The sequence below is a fragment of the Benincasa hispida genome, chromosome 2 (genome assembly GCF_027475165.1).
Source record: "Benincasa hispida cultivar pf3 chromosome 2, pf3_genome.v1.1, whole genome shotgun sequence".
Classification (NCBI taxonomy): Eukaryota; Viridiplantae; Streptophyta; class Magnoliopsida; order Cucurbitales; family Cucurbitaceae; genus Benincasa; species Benincasa hispida.
In genome coordinates this window covers 64,954,251-64,970,761 of record NC_143479.1, presented here as the reverse complement: position 1 = coordinate 64,970,761, position 16,511 = coordinate 64,954,251, and the positions used below count along the sequence as shown (strand labels likewise).

The 16,511-nt window shown below is 32.6% G+C and overlaps 1 protein-coding gene across 3 annotated transcripts; it reads right to left on the bottom strand.

Annotated features, from left to right (window-relative positions):
* Positions 1–441: 441 nt before the first annotated feature.
* On the bottom strand, positions 442–13,178 carry NAD-ME2 (NAD-dependent malic enzyme 2). Of its 3 annotated transcripts, none has more exons than XM_039023060.2 (20): positions 12,953–13,178; positions 12,632–12,770; positions 11,491–11,587; positions 10,646–10,764; positions 10,397–10,564; positions 10,007–10,135; positions 7,330–7,390; positions 5,985–6,088; positions 5,810–5,893; positions 5,624–5,730; positions 5,292–5,394; positions 4,157–4,264; positions 3,957–4,022; positions 2,977–3,049; positions 2,809–2,895; positions 2,325–2,379; positions 2,163–2,234; positions 1,728–1,790; positions 1,481–1,595; positions 442–794 (listed from the first exon to the last, which is right to left on the bottom strand). In XM_039023060.2, exons 2-20 carry the CDS (start codon positions 12,758–12,760, stop codon positions 723–725), a joined length of 1,812 nt encoding a protein of 603 aa, XP_038878988.1. In that variant the 5' UTR covers positions 12,761–12,770; positions 12,953–13,178; the 3' UTR covers positions 442–722. The 3 variants fall into 3 exon arrangements, with proteins under 3 accessions (XP_038878988.1, XP_038878989.1, XP_038878987.1); XM_039023061.2 differs by having other exon boundaries at positions 12,632–12,764; XM_039023059.2 differs by having other exon boundaries at positions 12,632–13,171.
* Between the last annotated feature and the right edge of the window lie 3,333 nt (positions 13,179–16,511).

The window sequence follows — 16,511 nt, the reverse complement described above, 5'->3', positions numbered from 1 at the left end:
AACTACCTTCGAATCTTTTGTTAAATCATCGATTGACCCAAAAATTTGATTGATATAGGTAAATTTAATACTATCATCCAACATTCCCATTCACTTGCAAGCTTGAAATGTTAGAAGATTTAATAAATGGAAACCAATATTAATTAAGGAGGAAATAACATTGTGGAGGTTTGAATAAACCTCCTAAACCACCATTCTAATATCATGTTAAATCACCGATTGACCTATAAACTTAGGGTGAATGTAAGTTTAATATTATTTCATTAACACTTATTTTCCAATTCCTATTTTTAGAATGCCTACCAGATTGCCTATCAAACACCCTAGAAAATGATTAAATTTAAAATTTTTAGCATAGCTCTAAGACATGGTATTAGAATAGGAGAAATAATACTAAAGGTTAGTTGTGAAATCAAAATTTGAATTAGAAGACCAATGGGGGGAGTATAAAGAGAATCGATGGCTATAGAGATATGAACTCTGAACATCTCGAGTCGCAATTGCATGATGATGTTTATCACCTTGAATACAATAATTTTGAGAATAATATATATATAACCGAATGGAATCCAAGCATGGACGTTTTCTTAGAATGCTTCAGAATAGAGAGACCTAATTCCTATGTTCAATTCTTTGGTCCCGACCCCGAGCTATGAGAGACAGAGATGATGATTAGTCTTCGAGGAGGAAAAGAAAAGGAATGATAGAGCTCAAAAGTATGCTTATTTTTCGTGAACAAGAGGGCTATAAATCGGAAACCACATATTGCGTTGGATGTATTCAATCGTCTCCTCCTGCAAAACAAGAAATAGACCTCAACAATAAACTCAAAAGAAACTAAAGCACCAGCCAGATTCCCCTGTTATAGATTCGAGAATTTTTTTTTTTTTTTTTTCCTTTCCAAATGAGAATATAGATTTGAGAATTATCAAAGGGAACAAGTTGTTTCCAAAACTGTTTTCTGAAATTTGTGATGGAATGAATTTTCAATATAAAAACAAAAATTTTATTGTGCCTATTGAAATCTCTACATACAGATTCATGATCAGAAGAAATAACATTCATCCTCCTTTCAAGTGTCACTCTAGGAATAAACGAGAAGAATCCAATCAGACGAATTTCACACTAGGCCAAAGTCATTTACTCTAAGATGGATACCTTATTTTAAAGAAGCACAAAAAGAGGTGCTTTTATCTTTATGCCCAATATGAGGTTTACTTTTTTTTTTTTTTCCCTTTAAAAAAAAAATCAATTATGAGTGTGACAGTGATGTTGTAGGATAAGAGTAACTTGGCCTATTTTTGTTCAAAGCTTTGATTGATTGGGATTAGGATTAGCTTCCTTGATTTATTAGGATTAGGATTAATTTTCTTGGAGATTTCTCTCTTATCCTTTAGGCCACGTCAGAGAGTGGAGATTCAAACACCTAATTTAGAAAAACAGATGAATAATATACAAGATGTGAGTGCAGTTTACGTACTTTGGCCATTAGCCTGAGCTCTCTAGGCCCCACATCACCATGGCCTTCTGCCAAATTCTCCGAAACAGCACTCCGCAGGACTGCAGCTCCGACCTCTGCTGTGATTTCTCGAATGCTGCAAATTGTATTTAGATATTTCGGAGGTTAATTCTTCAGTCAACCAGTCTAAACAATGAAGTAATCAGATTGTGTTGATTCAATTATATGACAATATGATGGAATATAAAACTGTGAATACTACTCCTACCTGTCAATCGATGGGTACAAAATCCCACTTTGAACTTCTTCATCTGTCATATAAGAAGCAAGGCTGCAGAGATAATATCATCATATCAGCACCTTGGAGATAAAATAAAACATAAATCAAGGATAACGATGTCAAAATGTTAAAAGTGCTAATATATATACACACACACTTTAGTAATCAAATTTAGTAAGATGGAAAATCTTGAGTAGAGGTTTTTTACTTTTGGAGTAAAACTATTGGACGGCTGTACGGAAAGGGATACAGCCCAACTTATCATTTTTTTCATAAGCAGTCTGCACGCGGTTTCACCAACCAAAAGACAAACTCTCTTAGTACACCATAAGGTTTTCGGCAGCAGATTAGGCATTTTTAACATCTTCCAAATTTAAAATTCACAAAAGAGATGATATTGAACTGCCAGATAGAGATTCATACCATTCTGCAGCTGCTTGCAACATTCCATCAGTGATAAAACGAGCACCTGATAGAAGAGATCCCAACCCAATCCTGCATTAAAATGATCAGAGTGATGGAAACAATTAACTCATAGAATTTTTACAAGTTCAATATAGCAGTGTTTAAAGGAAAGATACAGACCCGGGAAACAAATACATGTTATTAGCTTGATTTACATGGCCAAACTTTCCATTACCTGCAAGTTATTTCACAGAAAGTCATATTAAACTAATAAGATACAGGGCCAGAGTCCAAAACATAAAAAGCATGAGTGGTGCAATCCCATAGGGATTTCTTTTTTTCCTGAAAAAGAAACAAAGCTTTTTTATGAAGATAATGAAAAGAGACTAATGCATAGTGATACAAGTAGAAACCAGTAACGGAACCATAAATCAGGATAGACAGAAAAGATAAAGTACCATAGCAAGATCCAAAAAGGAAAAAACAAGAAACAAAAATACAACACTCAAGAGTGCCCAGTAAAAACAACCCAACAATGATAGATGTCCTGAATTAATAGCACTTCAAAGGATTTGGAAAGATAGCACCATAGGAAAAATTTTAATTGATTGTTTTCGTAGGGTGCCATCTTAAACATTTTATTTATCAGAAACATAGAAGATACCAAGAGCAACGTTCTCAAAAGGGCTTCCACTCGCAAAGACTATGTTTTCTCCAGCATACTTGAACGCATCAGCAGCAGTGCATTCAGCTGGTTGCGAAAAAACATATAATTAGTTTTAACAGTAAATAGCTAGTTAATATGAAAGTTATTGCATCCTAATAAACAAACCGTTCATGGTGGGATTTGACATAGCAAATATTGCAGGTTTACTTGAATCAGATTCTCGCATTGCCTTGAGCACCTAGATTAATCCCATCAAATATGAGAAATGGTAGAGGAAAGCAAACCCAACAATTGATACCATCGTATATGGTGTTTGCCATTTGCTAAATGGATAGAGGACAATGAGGTCTCAAGTTCATAGACTTCTGTCCTCGTAGTTGTAATTATGAGGACAAAATGTACATTAACAAATTATAGACTCACATGCATGTAATTTACTCGAGAGATGTAGAATTTCCTTTCTCCTACCTATCCTTCCATTATTTCCTCATTCGAATTTGAAATAGATTTCTTGAGGCCCGTTTGGTAACCATTTTATTTTTTGTTTTTAGTTCTTAAAAATTAAGCCTACAAACACCTCTAGATTTCTTCCTTTGTTGGCTACTTTTTACCTAAGTTTTCAAAACCAAGACAAAATTTGAAAACTAAAAACAATAGTTTTTAAAACACTTGTTTTTGTTTTATGGAATTTGACTAAGAATTCAACTCTTATGCTTAAGAAAGATGCAAACAGGCTTAATTTTTAAAAATCAGAAACCAAAAACAAAATAGTTACCAAATGGGGCTTAAGTTGCTTATTTTTTAAAACAGGCTTAATTTTCAAAAACCAAAAACCAAAAATAAAATAGTTACCAAATGGGGCCTAAGTTGCTTATACAAATTTTTTGAGTACGTCTGGATGGAGATCAAACCTTCAACCTCTAGAGAGAAAGTTCATGCCAATTACCATTGAAGTAAGCTCATTTTGGCTGTGCTTATTTTTCAAATTTATAAGAACATAGTGTGAGCTAAAAGCATGGACGACTGAAAAACATGTGACATAAATGAAAATAACCTAAAGATCGTACATATTGTTGAGATAATACTTTTTGGAAGTTGAAGTAAGCACAAACTAACAACAAAAAGATAACTTGGAGGATACGTACCTCCTCATTGAAGATACCGCCAACTCCCGACAGACCAAGAAGAACATGGGGCCTGACCTTTTTCACCTGAACAAGGATTAAAATTTCATTCATAAGTCTCAATGGAGATGGTCAAAAACTATTGAAGAGTAATGGCATCCTCTCTATGAGTGCTGAGGAAATTAGCTCAGTAACCATGAAGGAAGTTTGAGAATGCTTACCACTTCTAGTAGATTGGCTCCTTCACTAAGTCCCTCAAGCTCTCTTGGGTCTTTAGCAAATGGTGCAGCTGCCGGATCAATATTTGTTCTCTCTTTTGTGATAAGGCCCTGCACAAAGACATAATTTGTTTTGCTCAAATTAAACATGTAACACGGAGTTAAAAATCTAGCAGCAGCACCCTGCTAAAATTCATTACATCACAGGCATTATCATGATTATAAGGGGTGGAGAGCAAATAACAATTAAATTCACTTCACAAAGATTAAAAAAACCCACGGTAAGATCTAAAATCTAAAAAGATAAGATCAATGTCGATTTCATAAGAAACTAATATTCTATAAATATAGCACTTGCACAATAGTTGACTTTTTTTGGGATCAGATATATGGAAAATAAATGCAGATAAAAGTCAAGAACAAGGAGGAACATTCTTCACAGAAAAATAAATTTTTTAAAATTTTTTAAAAAATTAAAATATATGTGTGTGTATATATATAATATTTAAAAAAAAGTATAAAAAAAAGGTATTACAAGAAAGAACTTTACCTACAATATACCCTAGTAGAAAAGGCACGACAACAGTAATGACAAACAATTCATTTCCCGTTCAATCAAATATTAAACATAAATTTTATTCTCCACATCTTTTTAGAAGTCGAAAGTGAACGGAGGTGAGTTGAGATGCACTGCTTCAACATCTGCTTTGGCATATTCATGAATGATAATTTTTACAAGCTAGAAATTTGAGTAGTTCAAATGCAAACAAAGCAAGCCCACGGTCAAGCTTCCCCAGTAGGTCGATCATGCTACAGAATCAACCCACTGACTTCATGAAATTAATAAATGAAAGTCTAAGTCACGTAGGCAAGGGTGAATATATAAACTAGAGTAGAGGCATGATTACTATACCTGGCTACCATTACATAGCGTTAAAAGAAATGGTTTTTTTTTCAATTAATATTCAATTTGAAATCTACAAAGATAATTGGTCAGATAGATGAGATCAATCCATAGCATGAACACGGATCAGGCCAAATCCATGTAAGGAATATATAATTTGTAGAATAACTCTCATGGAAAACTAACCAAACTGATGCAGAAATTGATAAATGAAAGTTTGAAAGAGATTTTTACATCTTTATCTATTAGGAAAAATTGATTTCTTGCCATAGAATCACTGTTCCCTGCCATTCTCGAAACAGCCTGAACAGCCATGTTAAGAACGCCAAGCCCTGCACTGAAGTTGAAAGAGAAAGGAAACAAACAGCCTGTTGAGACAAATGAAGGTTTAACCAAAAGGATTGAACTATAGTTTCCAAAGTTATCATTCCTCTTATATTCACATAATGATAATAATAATTCTTCCACGCCAACCATATTTTGTTTCAACAAAGAAGAAAAGGCTTATTATCACTAAATTGTAAGCAGTATTCCTATTTCGAGTAAATGTCAACAGCTGACGATACCTTCCAGCCCCTACCACAACTATCTTTTGATTAATAAAATCCCTCAATGGCCGCCCTTGAGCTCTCACAGTTCCCAATAGTCCGGCGAGAGCAACACCAGCAGTTCCCTTTATGAAATGAAATAAATGAAAATGAATGTCCTTTTAAGCCATTATCTACCAGTTGAATAACGCAGCAAGTACTCACTTGTATGTCATCGTTGAACATGCAGAACCTCTTACGATAACGTTGTAATGTTTCAAAAGCCCATTTCATTTGAAAATCCTCAAACTGACATCATTCAAAATCAAATTACAGGGTTACGAGACTGATTACAGTGCAGTGAACGGTATTTAAAAAGTTAAAATCTTAACGAATAAACCTGAACAATAGCTTTGGGCCAACGTGTATGCACGGCTTCCATAAATTCATCAACAATTGATAGATATTCTTCTCCCTCCAGTCTAGGTTGCCGAAGTCCTAAATCTGCCATACTAGATCATGTGATGTGACGTTCTACGAAATGTCTAGAAGAAATAATGCATGGACTACAAACATTTAACAAAGTGCAGGAAAACAGACACAAAAGAAAGTAAGAACTGAAAAGGAAGAAATATGAACAGGAGAAAAACCCCAATAACTAAGGCCCCACTATCAACCATGTAAGACCCCCAATTATTCACACTTATGAGAGGAAGGGTAAGAAAGGTATTTCAGGTGGAACAAGTCGTTAGTGGAACATGGGAAGTTGTTGTCTGCAAGTGGGGACCACGAATCAGAAAAGGAAGGCCGAGGAGTAAGTGGTTAAGTAGGGTCTTGGGGTTATTCGGTTAATGTGAAGAATTTGGAGGAAGCAAGGTCTTCACAGAGAGAATTGTGCAACTCTCTCGAATGGTTGGGGCTTTCATTTTCATATTCTCATTTCTGTTTCCTGTTGCTGTTTCTTATCCTTGTTGAACTTGGAATATCTTTTTCCAAGAAAAACAAGATCCAGTGTTAAATATATAAAACAGGGGTCTTGCCTTGTTTTACTTGGAATATTTGTGTCTTGTAGGGTTTAGGTTTTACTGTGCGCAGGAATTGAGGAACCTAACAAACAATTTGGTTTTTAGCATTTTGTTTTTTAAAATTATTATTTTCTTATAACTTATTTACCATAGTTTTCATCTTTCCTAAATAAACATTTAAGTTCTAAACCAGATTCTTAAAAAACAAGTTTTTAAAAACTTCTTTCTTTTTTTTTTAGGTCTCAAAACTTAGCTTGGTTTTTTAAAGCACTTCTAAAAAGTAGATAACAGAATAAAGAAATCAATAGATAGTAGTGTTTAGGAACTTAATTTTTTAAAAGCCACAAACTATGAACCAAATGGTTATCAAACAAACCTTGAAACATAAGAGAAATAGAATAAAAAGGAGTTCCTAGTAAACCCAAATATGTCGAAGTTAAATATTTAAACAATTTGCAACCCCTTTTTTTATGAGAAACAAAGGATATCACAATTTGGAACTTTCTAGAAAGCTACAACCAGTAACTGGCTCCATATATCTACAAATCTCGGTATCACTACAAGTCTTTGCATGTTTTGTAGGGAGACAACAAATTTCTTATCTGACAAGGCTAAACAAGGACCTAAATGAGCAAAAGGACGAAATGAAGTGAGTTCAAGCACAATAAATTAGAAGGGGGATATGAAGCTAAAAGAAATGAAAGCTTCTCTTTCACTTACAAAGACGATCATTAAGTAACTTCTCATTGTTAGTACCAACATCTAGCATTACTGGAAGAATCTGTCATTTAAACAAGAGTAAACTTGTTAAAAAAAGGAACCATCACCACTAAATGACATCAGTACTCCTAGGTAATCTACAAAATTTAATGTAGAAAAGACTGCAGACTTGAGGGATAGACCCCACTATCAGGAGTACATGCTGGTAGGGGAAAAAGATATCAGAAAATTCTAAACATGGCAAAGTAAAACTGTCACTCACTTGGTTCTTACTTAAAATCACGTGTACATGTCAATGTTAACAAGTGCCTCATTCACCAAGCAAACCAAATTTCCTCTAGAAAATAGTCGAAGTAACATAAAAATAGTTTGATAGAATAAGGAATAATTAAAATTTACAATTCAACAATTTATTGTTGTTTTTTAGATAAGAGTTAATATCGCAGCAGGGGAAAAAAAAAGTTTAAGGGCTAGAGGAAAGGGACCTTCTCCACCCAAGAGATCTAATACAAAAGAACATTTTGTGTAGGCACTCCAACAAGAGGCCATGAATAATACATGCCTACATGGTAAAAAAAAACATACTGTACCTCTATGTTTAAGCATGTTTGTGGTTTAGTTTAACATTTTATCCTTCTACCAATTGAAAATTAACAATCCAATTTGACATAAAAGTATGGCCCTTCTCCTTTGAAAGCCTGGCCGAACAATAAATTCTCCAAACACATTAGAAAAACTTGGCGGCCTATATTGATGCACTTGAATCTCATGCATGAGATAGAGTCCCACACATTATTTTGGAAAGATCAATGGCTTAAAGAGAATCCCCTTACAGAACAATTCCCTCGCATCTTTGCCTTGGCTATCAACAAAAGCTCTTCCATTCAAAACAGTCCGGTCGGCTCCTCCGTTACAGAAGGAACTTTAATGTTGAGGAGGTTGAGGAATGGATTAGTCTCATGGATGGCACTAATGGGGTTCAATTGAATGCCCGCAAAGACTGTTGGGTTTGGAATCTGGATCCAAAGGGCAAATTCTCTACCAAATCACTTGCCCAAGAATTGAACGCATCACATGATGATCATATTACCCCTCTTCATAAGGAAATTTGGACTGACTTCTATCCCAAAATAATCAAAATTTTCCTATGGGAACTTGGTCATTGTGCTATTAATACATCTGACAAGTACAGCGACGCAACCCTCACATGGCTATCTCTTCTCACTGCTGCACTCTTTGCAAGGCAGCCTATGAAACTCCAAGCCACTTGTTTTATAGCTGTAATTTTGCTAGCAGATTTTGGAAGGAGATCACATGCTCCTTTGGCTGGTTGACTGTCCTACCTAATGAGATCATCCAACTTCTCAGATACACCCTCACAGGTCACCTCTCCATTAATGGCAACAGAACAATGTGTATGCACCTTATTAGAGCCTTTTTGTGGAGCCTTTAGATGGAAAGGAACAACCGTCCCTTTAACGAAAAAGGATGCACTTTTGATAGGGTTTTTTTTACCATGTTATCTTTCTTGTTATGACTTGGTGCAAATGTACGTCTTTCTATAGCTTCTATAATTTATCATCACTATTGACCAATTGGAGAAGTCTTTTGCAACTCTTTTGGTTTGGACATATTGCCCTTCTTTTGTAAATTTCATACATCAATGAAATTTGTTTCTTATTTTTTTTTTTTCAAAAAAAAAAAAAGACAAATTACAATAATCAAATTAAACAACATTTTTTTGTTTGAAACATAAAATACATAGCAGTTGATAAATTAAACTTGCACATAACTTTTTGGATAATTGTTTTAAAAGACAAATCTGCTGAAAATATTTTCAAGTATAGAAAATGTCACTGTTTATTTGATAGACAGTGACATTTTGTTATATTTATAAATAAGTTGGCTCATTTTCTTATATTTGAAAACAGCCCTAATTTTTTGGGTAATTAAAATTTTTGGTCTTTGAGGTTTAAAATTCAAAATTGCACAAACAAGTCCCCAACAATTACAAAATGCTCAATTTCAGTCTTTCTTAACAGTGCCATTAAGTTTTAAATCTACAGTTTTGGTCCCTCCTGTTTGGGGAAGGGTCAAAGAACAAGAAAAAAATATTATTTTATTTAAATTAAATTGATATAATTGTTATTATTTTTATTTTAAAAATGCTATGTCGATTAATCGTTAATTCTATTTACGAACTTTGTTAATAAGGGACCAGAATCAAATATTTTTCAAATGTTGGAGACTTGATTGTTCAAGTTTGAAATCAAGGGACTAATTTGACTCAAGTCTCAAACCTCATACACCAAAAGTGTAATTCACTCTCTTTTTCTTAAACACAAGTTAGACCTCTATGATTTGCAATTGCAGCATATTATAATTTTATCTTTTAAAATAATTTAATCAAATTTATGTTTGTAGTTATTTTAAAAGATAAAATTTCAATAGGCTGCTATTGCAAATCATGAAAGTCTTATTCATCTTTAAAATGAAAAATGAAAATCTACTCTAACCCATTAAACCTCTCATCAGTGTATATTGTATTTTCAGTTATCAATCCGAGAACAGATTGGATATTAAAGGTATAAATATAGGGACAAACAGAAGCACATAAATAGGCTCAGACAAGCCACAGTCATAAACAACTGCTCAAATACTAAAAGAAAAAGCATACTCTTTGAGGGTTAATGCCAGCAGCAGCAACATACATATCCAGCTTTCCTATAGGTATTCCTATTCCCTGAACTCCAAGGTCACCTAGGCCAAGAATACGACTTCCATCTGTCAGGACGATCATGTCAACCTGCAGTTGGAAGGAAAAAATAAGAGGAACTTTATAAAAAATTAATAATTAAGGGATAACAATAATCCAATTGCTAAACAAAACATTATTCATTTTGCTTTGAATAAGCATAGTGCATAAATTAATAGACAATTATCTCAATGTACAAATTGTGTCGAGCTATCTTGGTCTCTTAAACAACTTAAACAATCAAATTGTTTCTTATAAGAAAGAAAAAGAAAAAGGATGAGAAACAAAATGATTGTTTCAAGGTCAACAAACCTGCTGTCCTGGCCAATTATAAATCATGGACATCATTTCTCCTTTGTCTTTTGCACTGAAATACATTCCACGTGGACGTCTGAATAACCCAGAATAGTTTTGACAAACTAATCCCACTGTAGGTGTGTATATTATTGGAGCAAAGTCTTTGATGTTATCAATAAGGACCTAAAGTGAAAAAACACTAAAATTGGATCAGAACAAATATTAATTTACAAGCATCTAAACAACAATATTTTTGCAACTTACACGATAGTACAGTGTCTCATTCCTATCATGCAATCTGTTTAAGATCCTCCATTTCGCCAATGAAACAATACCATCTGGTTGACCATGAGTATTCCTCTCCAGCGACCGATATGATTCCACTAACAAATTGAACAAAGAGAAAACATGCAAGAGACATTCAAAGAAACAATCTTATCTCTAAGCTGCTAGGGATTGAAATTCTCCCAGAATACTAAAAGAAATCTGTATTCAATCCCAAAGTTGCTATTACAAGAATTTTCTTAGAAGAGAAACAAATTTGATTAGTGAAATAAAATGAGCTTTTTGGCTCGCAACACCAAAATGTGAATTACATGAAAGATCTCCAATTGGATATCAAAGAATCTACAAGAATTCAAATTCTTTTATAATTATATAACTCCAACAAATTGCAATTAACTCAACTTGGAGTGGGTTCTTGTAACTATGACAGGAGCGATAGAACAGCGTTGCAACTTTTCACCTAATCAAAATAAATGTTTCTTTAAAAGAAAATTTGTGATTACAGGGGCAATAACCTACTATTAAGGGTTGCCAATGAACCAACTAGTGGCATTTAACGAACAAGAAAAATAATAACGAAACAACAAATTAAACAGCTAAACAACTAGCAATTAACATTTAACAGCTAGCATAGCAACTAAGTGATAACCTACCAAACAATTGCCTAACTAGACTAACTGGGAAAGAAAGGTAAAATGCAAATCTTTTAGTATAGCAATATTCTTGGTTATCTATTAATATGTTTCTTTTTTAAGGAATTCATACTAAGTCATTTTGACGATAGAAGACAAGCAATGAAATTTGAAGATCGAGCATAAACTTACTGAAACGAGCATATTGCTGTTCAAATGATATCACTCGTGGAGGAAGGAGGCCACGGATTCCTAGACGGTCTCTTTCAGTGAGAGGAAATCCAGTATCCTGCTCTTTCAAAATAGAAAGGGACAAATGTAAAGAGAGTTGCACATGAACATGACATGATATTATGCCAGATACAACCATGGGATAAAGAGAGTTTTTCTTTTTAGAAACATAAAAGGAACAGAGATTTGGATACTTCGAACTTTTCAGAATTTAATAAACAAAAATAAAGGAGCAAAATACATACTGATAAAGAATTTAAATGCAATGATCCATCATTGATTTCCTTGTGCCGCATAAACCTCACCCAATCAGAGAATAAACACCCGTCTTAAAAGGAAGTCCCAAAGGGTATTTATAAATGAACTTTTTGCCTTTTATTAGTATAACTTTTTATTATTTAAAGTTCAACCATGAGTTGAGGTGGGAGATTCGAACCTCTAACCTATTGTTCAAGCGAATATGCTTTAACAACGAGTTGTGCTCAAAATGGCAATTGTACTAACAAATAGACTTTAAAAGTACAGTAACTAACTAGAGCTTGATTCATTTACCATGTTAAAAACATTCTAGTGTAAGTAGATAGTTCATGAATATGTTCCAATCATCACCCTGACTAGAGACGTCTTCATGTCTGAAGACACCAAGAAATCCAGTCCTATCTTCAAATTATAGAGCACTATATATTCGTATATCATCCAAAACACTTGCATTCGTCCGTACGTATACCAGAATATAAACACCAATGCTTAAATTTCATTAATCGTACTGAACAAATAATTAATTAATTACAATAAGAAAACCGTCTTTGAAATAATAAAACAATTCTCAAATGTACTCCTTACCTAAGCACCTTTGTTTCTATTAAAAAAACACTTTTGGATTGTCTTTTCAACTTTTGAGTAAGAGAAACTGAAATTATTTCTACTTTTGAGGGAGAAAATACAAATCAAATTCAACTCTTTCATTAATCGAACCCAAACTAGCGCCTACAAACAACTAGACGATAACAATACACAAAAAGAGAAAAAACAAAAAGGATTTAAACCAACAGAGAAACTAACAAACATGAAAAGACCCAAGAAAACAGAAGAAGCAACAAACCTTGTTGAACCAAGGATCATGAAGAATATCGGCACCGCGCTTATGGACAATACAAGGACCAGGAATCGCAGTCGATAACCGCCTAGATCGGCTCAAACTCGCCGCAGTAAACTTCGCAAGGTTCCACATCAAACTGGATCTAGGAAAAAAATCAAGAAACCAGAAACAAAATCCAATCTAACTATCAGTAAACCAAATGCAGCAGTGCCTCAAATCCAGTACTCTACTTCAAGTCTCCAACCAATCTTCCAAACATAATTTTTTTATTAAAAAAGTAAAAAAGGATCCAAAAGCTCGTGGAATTGACAGTGTAATTCGAACCAATGCTAGTTGAGTTGGGCTTTGTTCTTCCCAGTTGAAACACATAAAAGTTGCAGTGAAATTATAGCGGAAGCAGTTGAAGCTGTTGAAGAATATTGGAGGTGGAATGGGACTGGGGAAATTCGTTCTAAAAGGAATCGGGCAGGAGAGAGAGAGGTTTTTTTTTTTTTTTTTTTAGTGAAATAAGAGAAAGGTTGTAAGCTATTGCAATATATTAATAAAAAGCGTCAAATATTAACTTTCTTTATTTATTTTATCACTTTCTTAAAATACGTGGTCTATCTTTTTTGTCCGCGAGAAGTAGTTGAATTATTTATAAATATAATAAAATATCATAATATACAGTATATTTGGTTAGATTTAAAAATATTTTTAATAGTTTTATCATTTATAATAATTATTCTATTTTTTTCTTACATGATGATACTTTCAATTTACTACATAAAATTTGCTAGGGTGATCTTAATTTAATAGTAGTTAACAAATACTAAAAAAAGGATAATTGACGTAATCTTCTAAAAAAAAATATAATACTACTATAGTACATATTATTATCATTCATTATTTGACATATCATTAAATGATTTATTAATTTATTATTTATTTATTTCGTGAACCCTAGGTAATTCTTAAATGTTACTTTTGTGGCAAACAATCAACTGAAGTCTCATAGTACTATAAAATTTCTTATCTTCTACCTTAGAGGTTGGAGGTGTGATTCTTCGTCCCCACAATTATTGTATTTTTTTAAAAAAACATTGCTATATGAATTTTGGTTTGTAACGATATGGTCTTGAAAAATTTTCACATATAGAAAAAATGTCAAACTATTTACAGAAATAGCAAAAAAATACTGATAGAAGTCTATCAGTGTAGACTTGTATTAGTTTCTATCACTATAGTATCAATGATTGACTTCTATCAGTTTCTATCACTTATAGATACTAATAGACTTTTGTCAATCTCCTTTATCAATGATACACTTCTATAAGTTCTTATCACTGATAGACTCATATCCGCGTTTATCAGTGATAGAATTGTATCAGTTTTTATTAATGATAAACTTCAATCTGTTTCTATCATTGATAGATACTAATAAACTTCTATTAGCCTCTATCAATCTCTATAGAAAAATATCAGATTTTGTTATTTTGTGTAAATAATTTTTCTTATTTTTCTATTTTTGAAAATCCCCTTAAAAGTCTCTCTATTTTGAAATAGTAACAATTTAGGTCTTGTTTTATAATATTTTAGAATTGATAATTATTTATTTTTTGTTCTTTATTTTAAAAATATGTACTTGTTTTTATGTAATTTCGTAATCATGATTTTCATAATTTTTGTAATCATTAACATTTTAATTATCAGTCAAATTCTAAAAAAACAATTTTCTTTTTTTTTTTTTTCAAGGTAAGCTTATTAATTTAGTAAAAAAATATATGTTTTTAGAAACTACTTTTTTTAGTTTGCATTTTGAAAACAGTTATAAAATATAAACACCAAAACATAGAAATCCATAAAAAGTAGTATTTTGAGCATATTTTTCAAAAACAAAATTTGTATTTGTGTTCTTACAACTTATTTGCAATAGTTTCACATTTTCTAACTAAATATATATACTTAAAAGCAGATTCCAAAAACAAAAATAAAATTTTAAAAACTATTTTTTAGGCTCTCTATTTGTTAATTATTTGATTTTTGGTTTTTAGTTTTTTAAAAATTAAGCCTATAAACACCATTCCACATCTAAATTTCTTGCTTATGTTAATACCTTTGACCCAGTGTTTTAAAAAACTAGACCTAATTTCCAAACCTAAAAAAGTTGTACTACAATTTTTTCTTTAGATGGTAGTTGACATTTTCTAAACAATGACAGATTGACTATTTGACGTTTTGGCTTTTAGATGTCAATTGACATTTAATAAATAATGACAGATCAACTATATGACGTCGGTTTTGGAAAAATACGTCTTGTTTTACAGAAATTTTCGTACTTTTTTTTTTATAAATTTTGTATAAGAGAGATGACAGTTAATAACTGTCATCGAAGATGGAGATATAATGATTGTTGTAAACCATCATCTAAAGCCTAAAAAACATGCGGGAAAAGATTTTGAAAAACGCGTGCAAAATAGTCCACAAAGGGAAATAGTTGCAAAAAGATTTTCAAAGGGAACACCTAGAAGAGATTAAAGTTTAGCCAAACAAAGCATCAACTCAAGTCTGTCTTTCTGTTCAATAATTGTTTTCACTATATAAATTTGTTGTCATTATAATGTGCCATTGGAATGAATAGCCTGATTGGGATGAAATATATGGGAAAGAAAGGTATATTTTGAAACATACATGCTTTCTTTCTCCGTGTTTCTATTTTTTTATATGGAGGAGAGGGGGTCGATCTTTAGTGGTGAATTGGAGAGATTGTGTTGGACTTGCACGATTTATTTTATAGATATGCACTTAAGATTTGGTGATGTATCCTTCTTGTTTTCCTTGAATGACAATATCCATTTTGATAGGCTTTATGGACACATTGTCGATTCTTTTGAAGTGTTTAAAATTCATTCTAATACTTGGAATTCTTCGATTTTAAGGTTCAAGCTAGTTTTAGACATCTTCAAACACTTCTGAACAAGGCCCCAAGTCCTTTTTTGACAAGGAATAGATGGTAATTTTTTGTTCAGCCTAGATTTATACTATTCTAATAAGTTTTAAAAAGATTCCAATTCCTTTTAGTGACAGTTGATTGGTTATGTGGCTCTAAACTCATTTAATTAATTCTAAAACATCTTCAATTTTTTAGGTTCATGTGTTGCGTTAGCTCATGTTTATGCTTTTAAAGATGATTGGTGGCGAGAATGTGATTAAATGATCTATCTTTTGGTATGAAGATAATGATATGCGTCAAACAGATGATGAATTAATTTCAAGCACGCTTTGCGAGTGGCATACAAATTTTCTTAAGCTAGACACAAATATAAATTTAACTTAAGTGTCCTAGTAAGCCCAGACTCAAACATGGGGAATCTAGAGTAGACTAATGTAAGATGGTTTACTGATTTGTTTGCAATGGTTTACTAATTAACAATATGTGTTGGTTATGTACACTAAACTACTTAGCATACTTGCAAGAGGAATGGGAGTTCAAATAAAGGGAAAGCGGGTACATGGATGAATGGATCATGTGTGGTATGCATTGATTTCTTAGTTAAAACAACAATCCTATGTGAGCACGGTGAAAATGAAATGGAGATGATAAAGATGCATGTTAGAATCTAAGTGTATGTGCGTGATGTGTTTAGAGTTTGTTCTCTATTTATACTCAACATCTCTCGATGTGAATGCCACATTTATCCTATCTAGATTGCATGCGTTAGTCAAACTGAACAGACAAATGACATGAATAATCTTATCTCTAAAATTACTTAACGCTCTAGCTTGATGAGTTCCACAAATAACTACTCTCTTGAGTAGCTAAGTGCTTTTTACTTCAATCAACTGATCAGGTGAATTCAAGCAATAAACTTTATGCAAATATCAAGCAAATAAACTTCACCCA

What these genes read in the sequence shown, in the direction of transcription:
- NAD-ME2 (XM_039023060.2), bottom strand. Translation starts at nt 12,760, where the DNA reads ATGTGGAACCTTGCGAAGTTTACTGCGGCGAGTTTGAGCCGATCTAGG. An exon ending in ATGAGACACTGTACTATCGT is followed by an intron (nt 10,565 to 10,645) that starts GTAAGTTGCAAA and finishes TTTTCACTTTAG; the next exon opens with GTCCTTATTGATAACATCAA. An exon ending in AACATGTATTTGTTTCCCGG is followed by an intron (nt 2,235 to 2,324) that starts GTCTGTATCTTT and finishes ATTTTAATGCAG; the next exon opens with GATTGGGTTGGGATCTCTTC.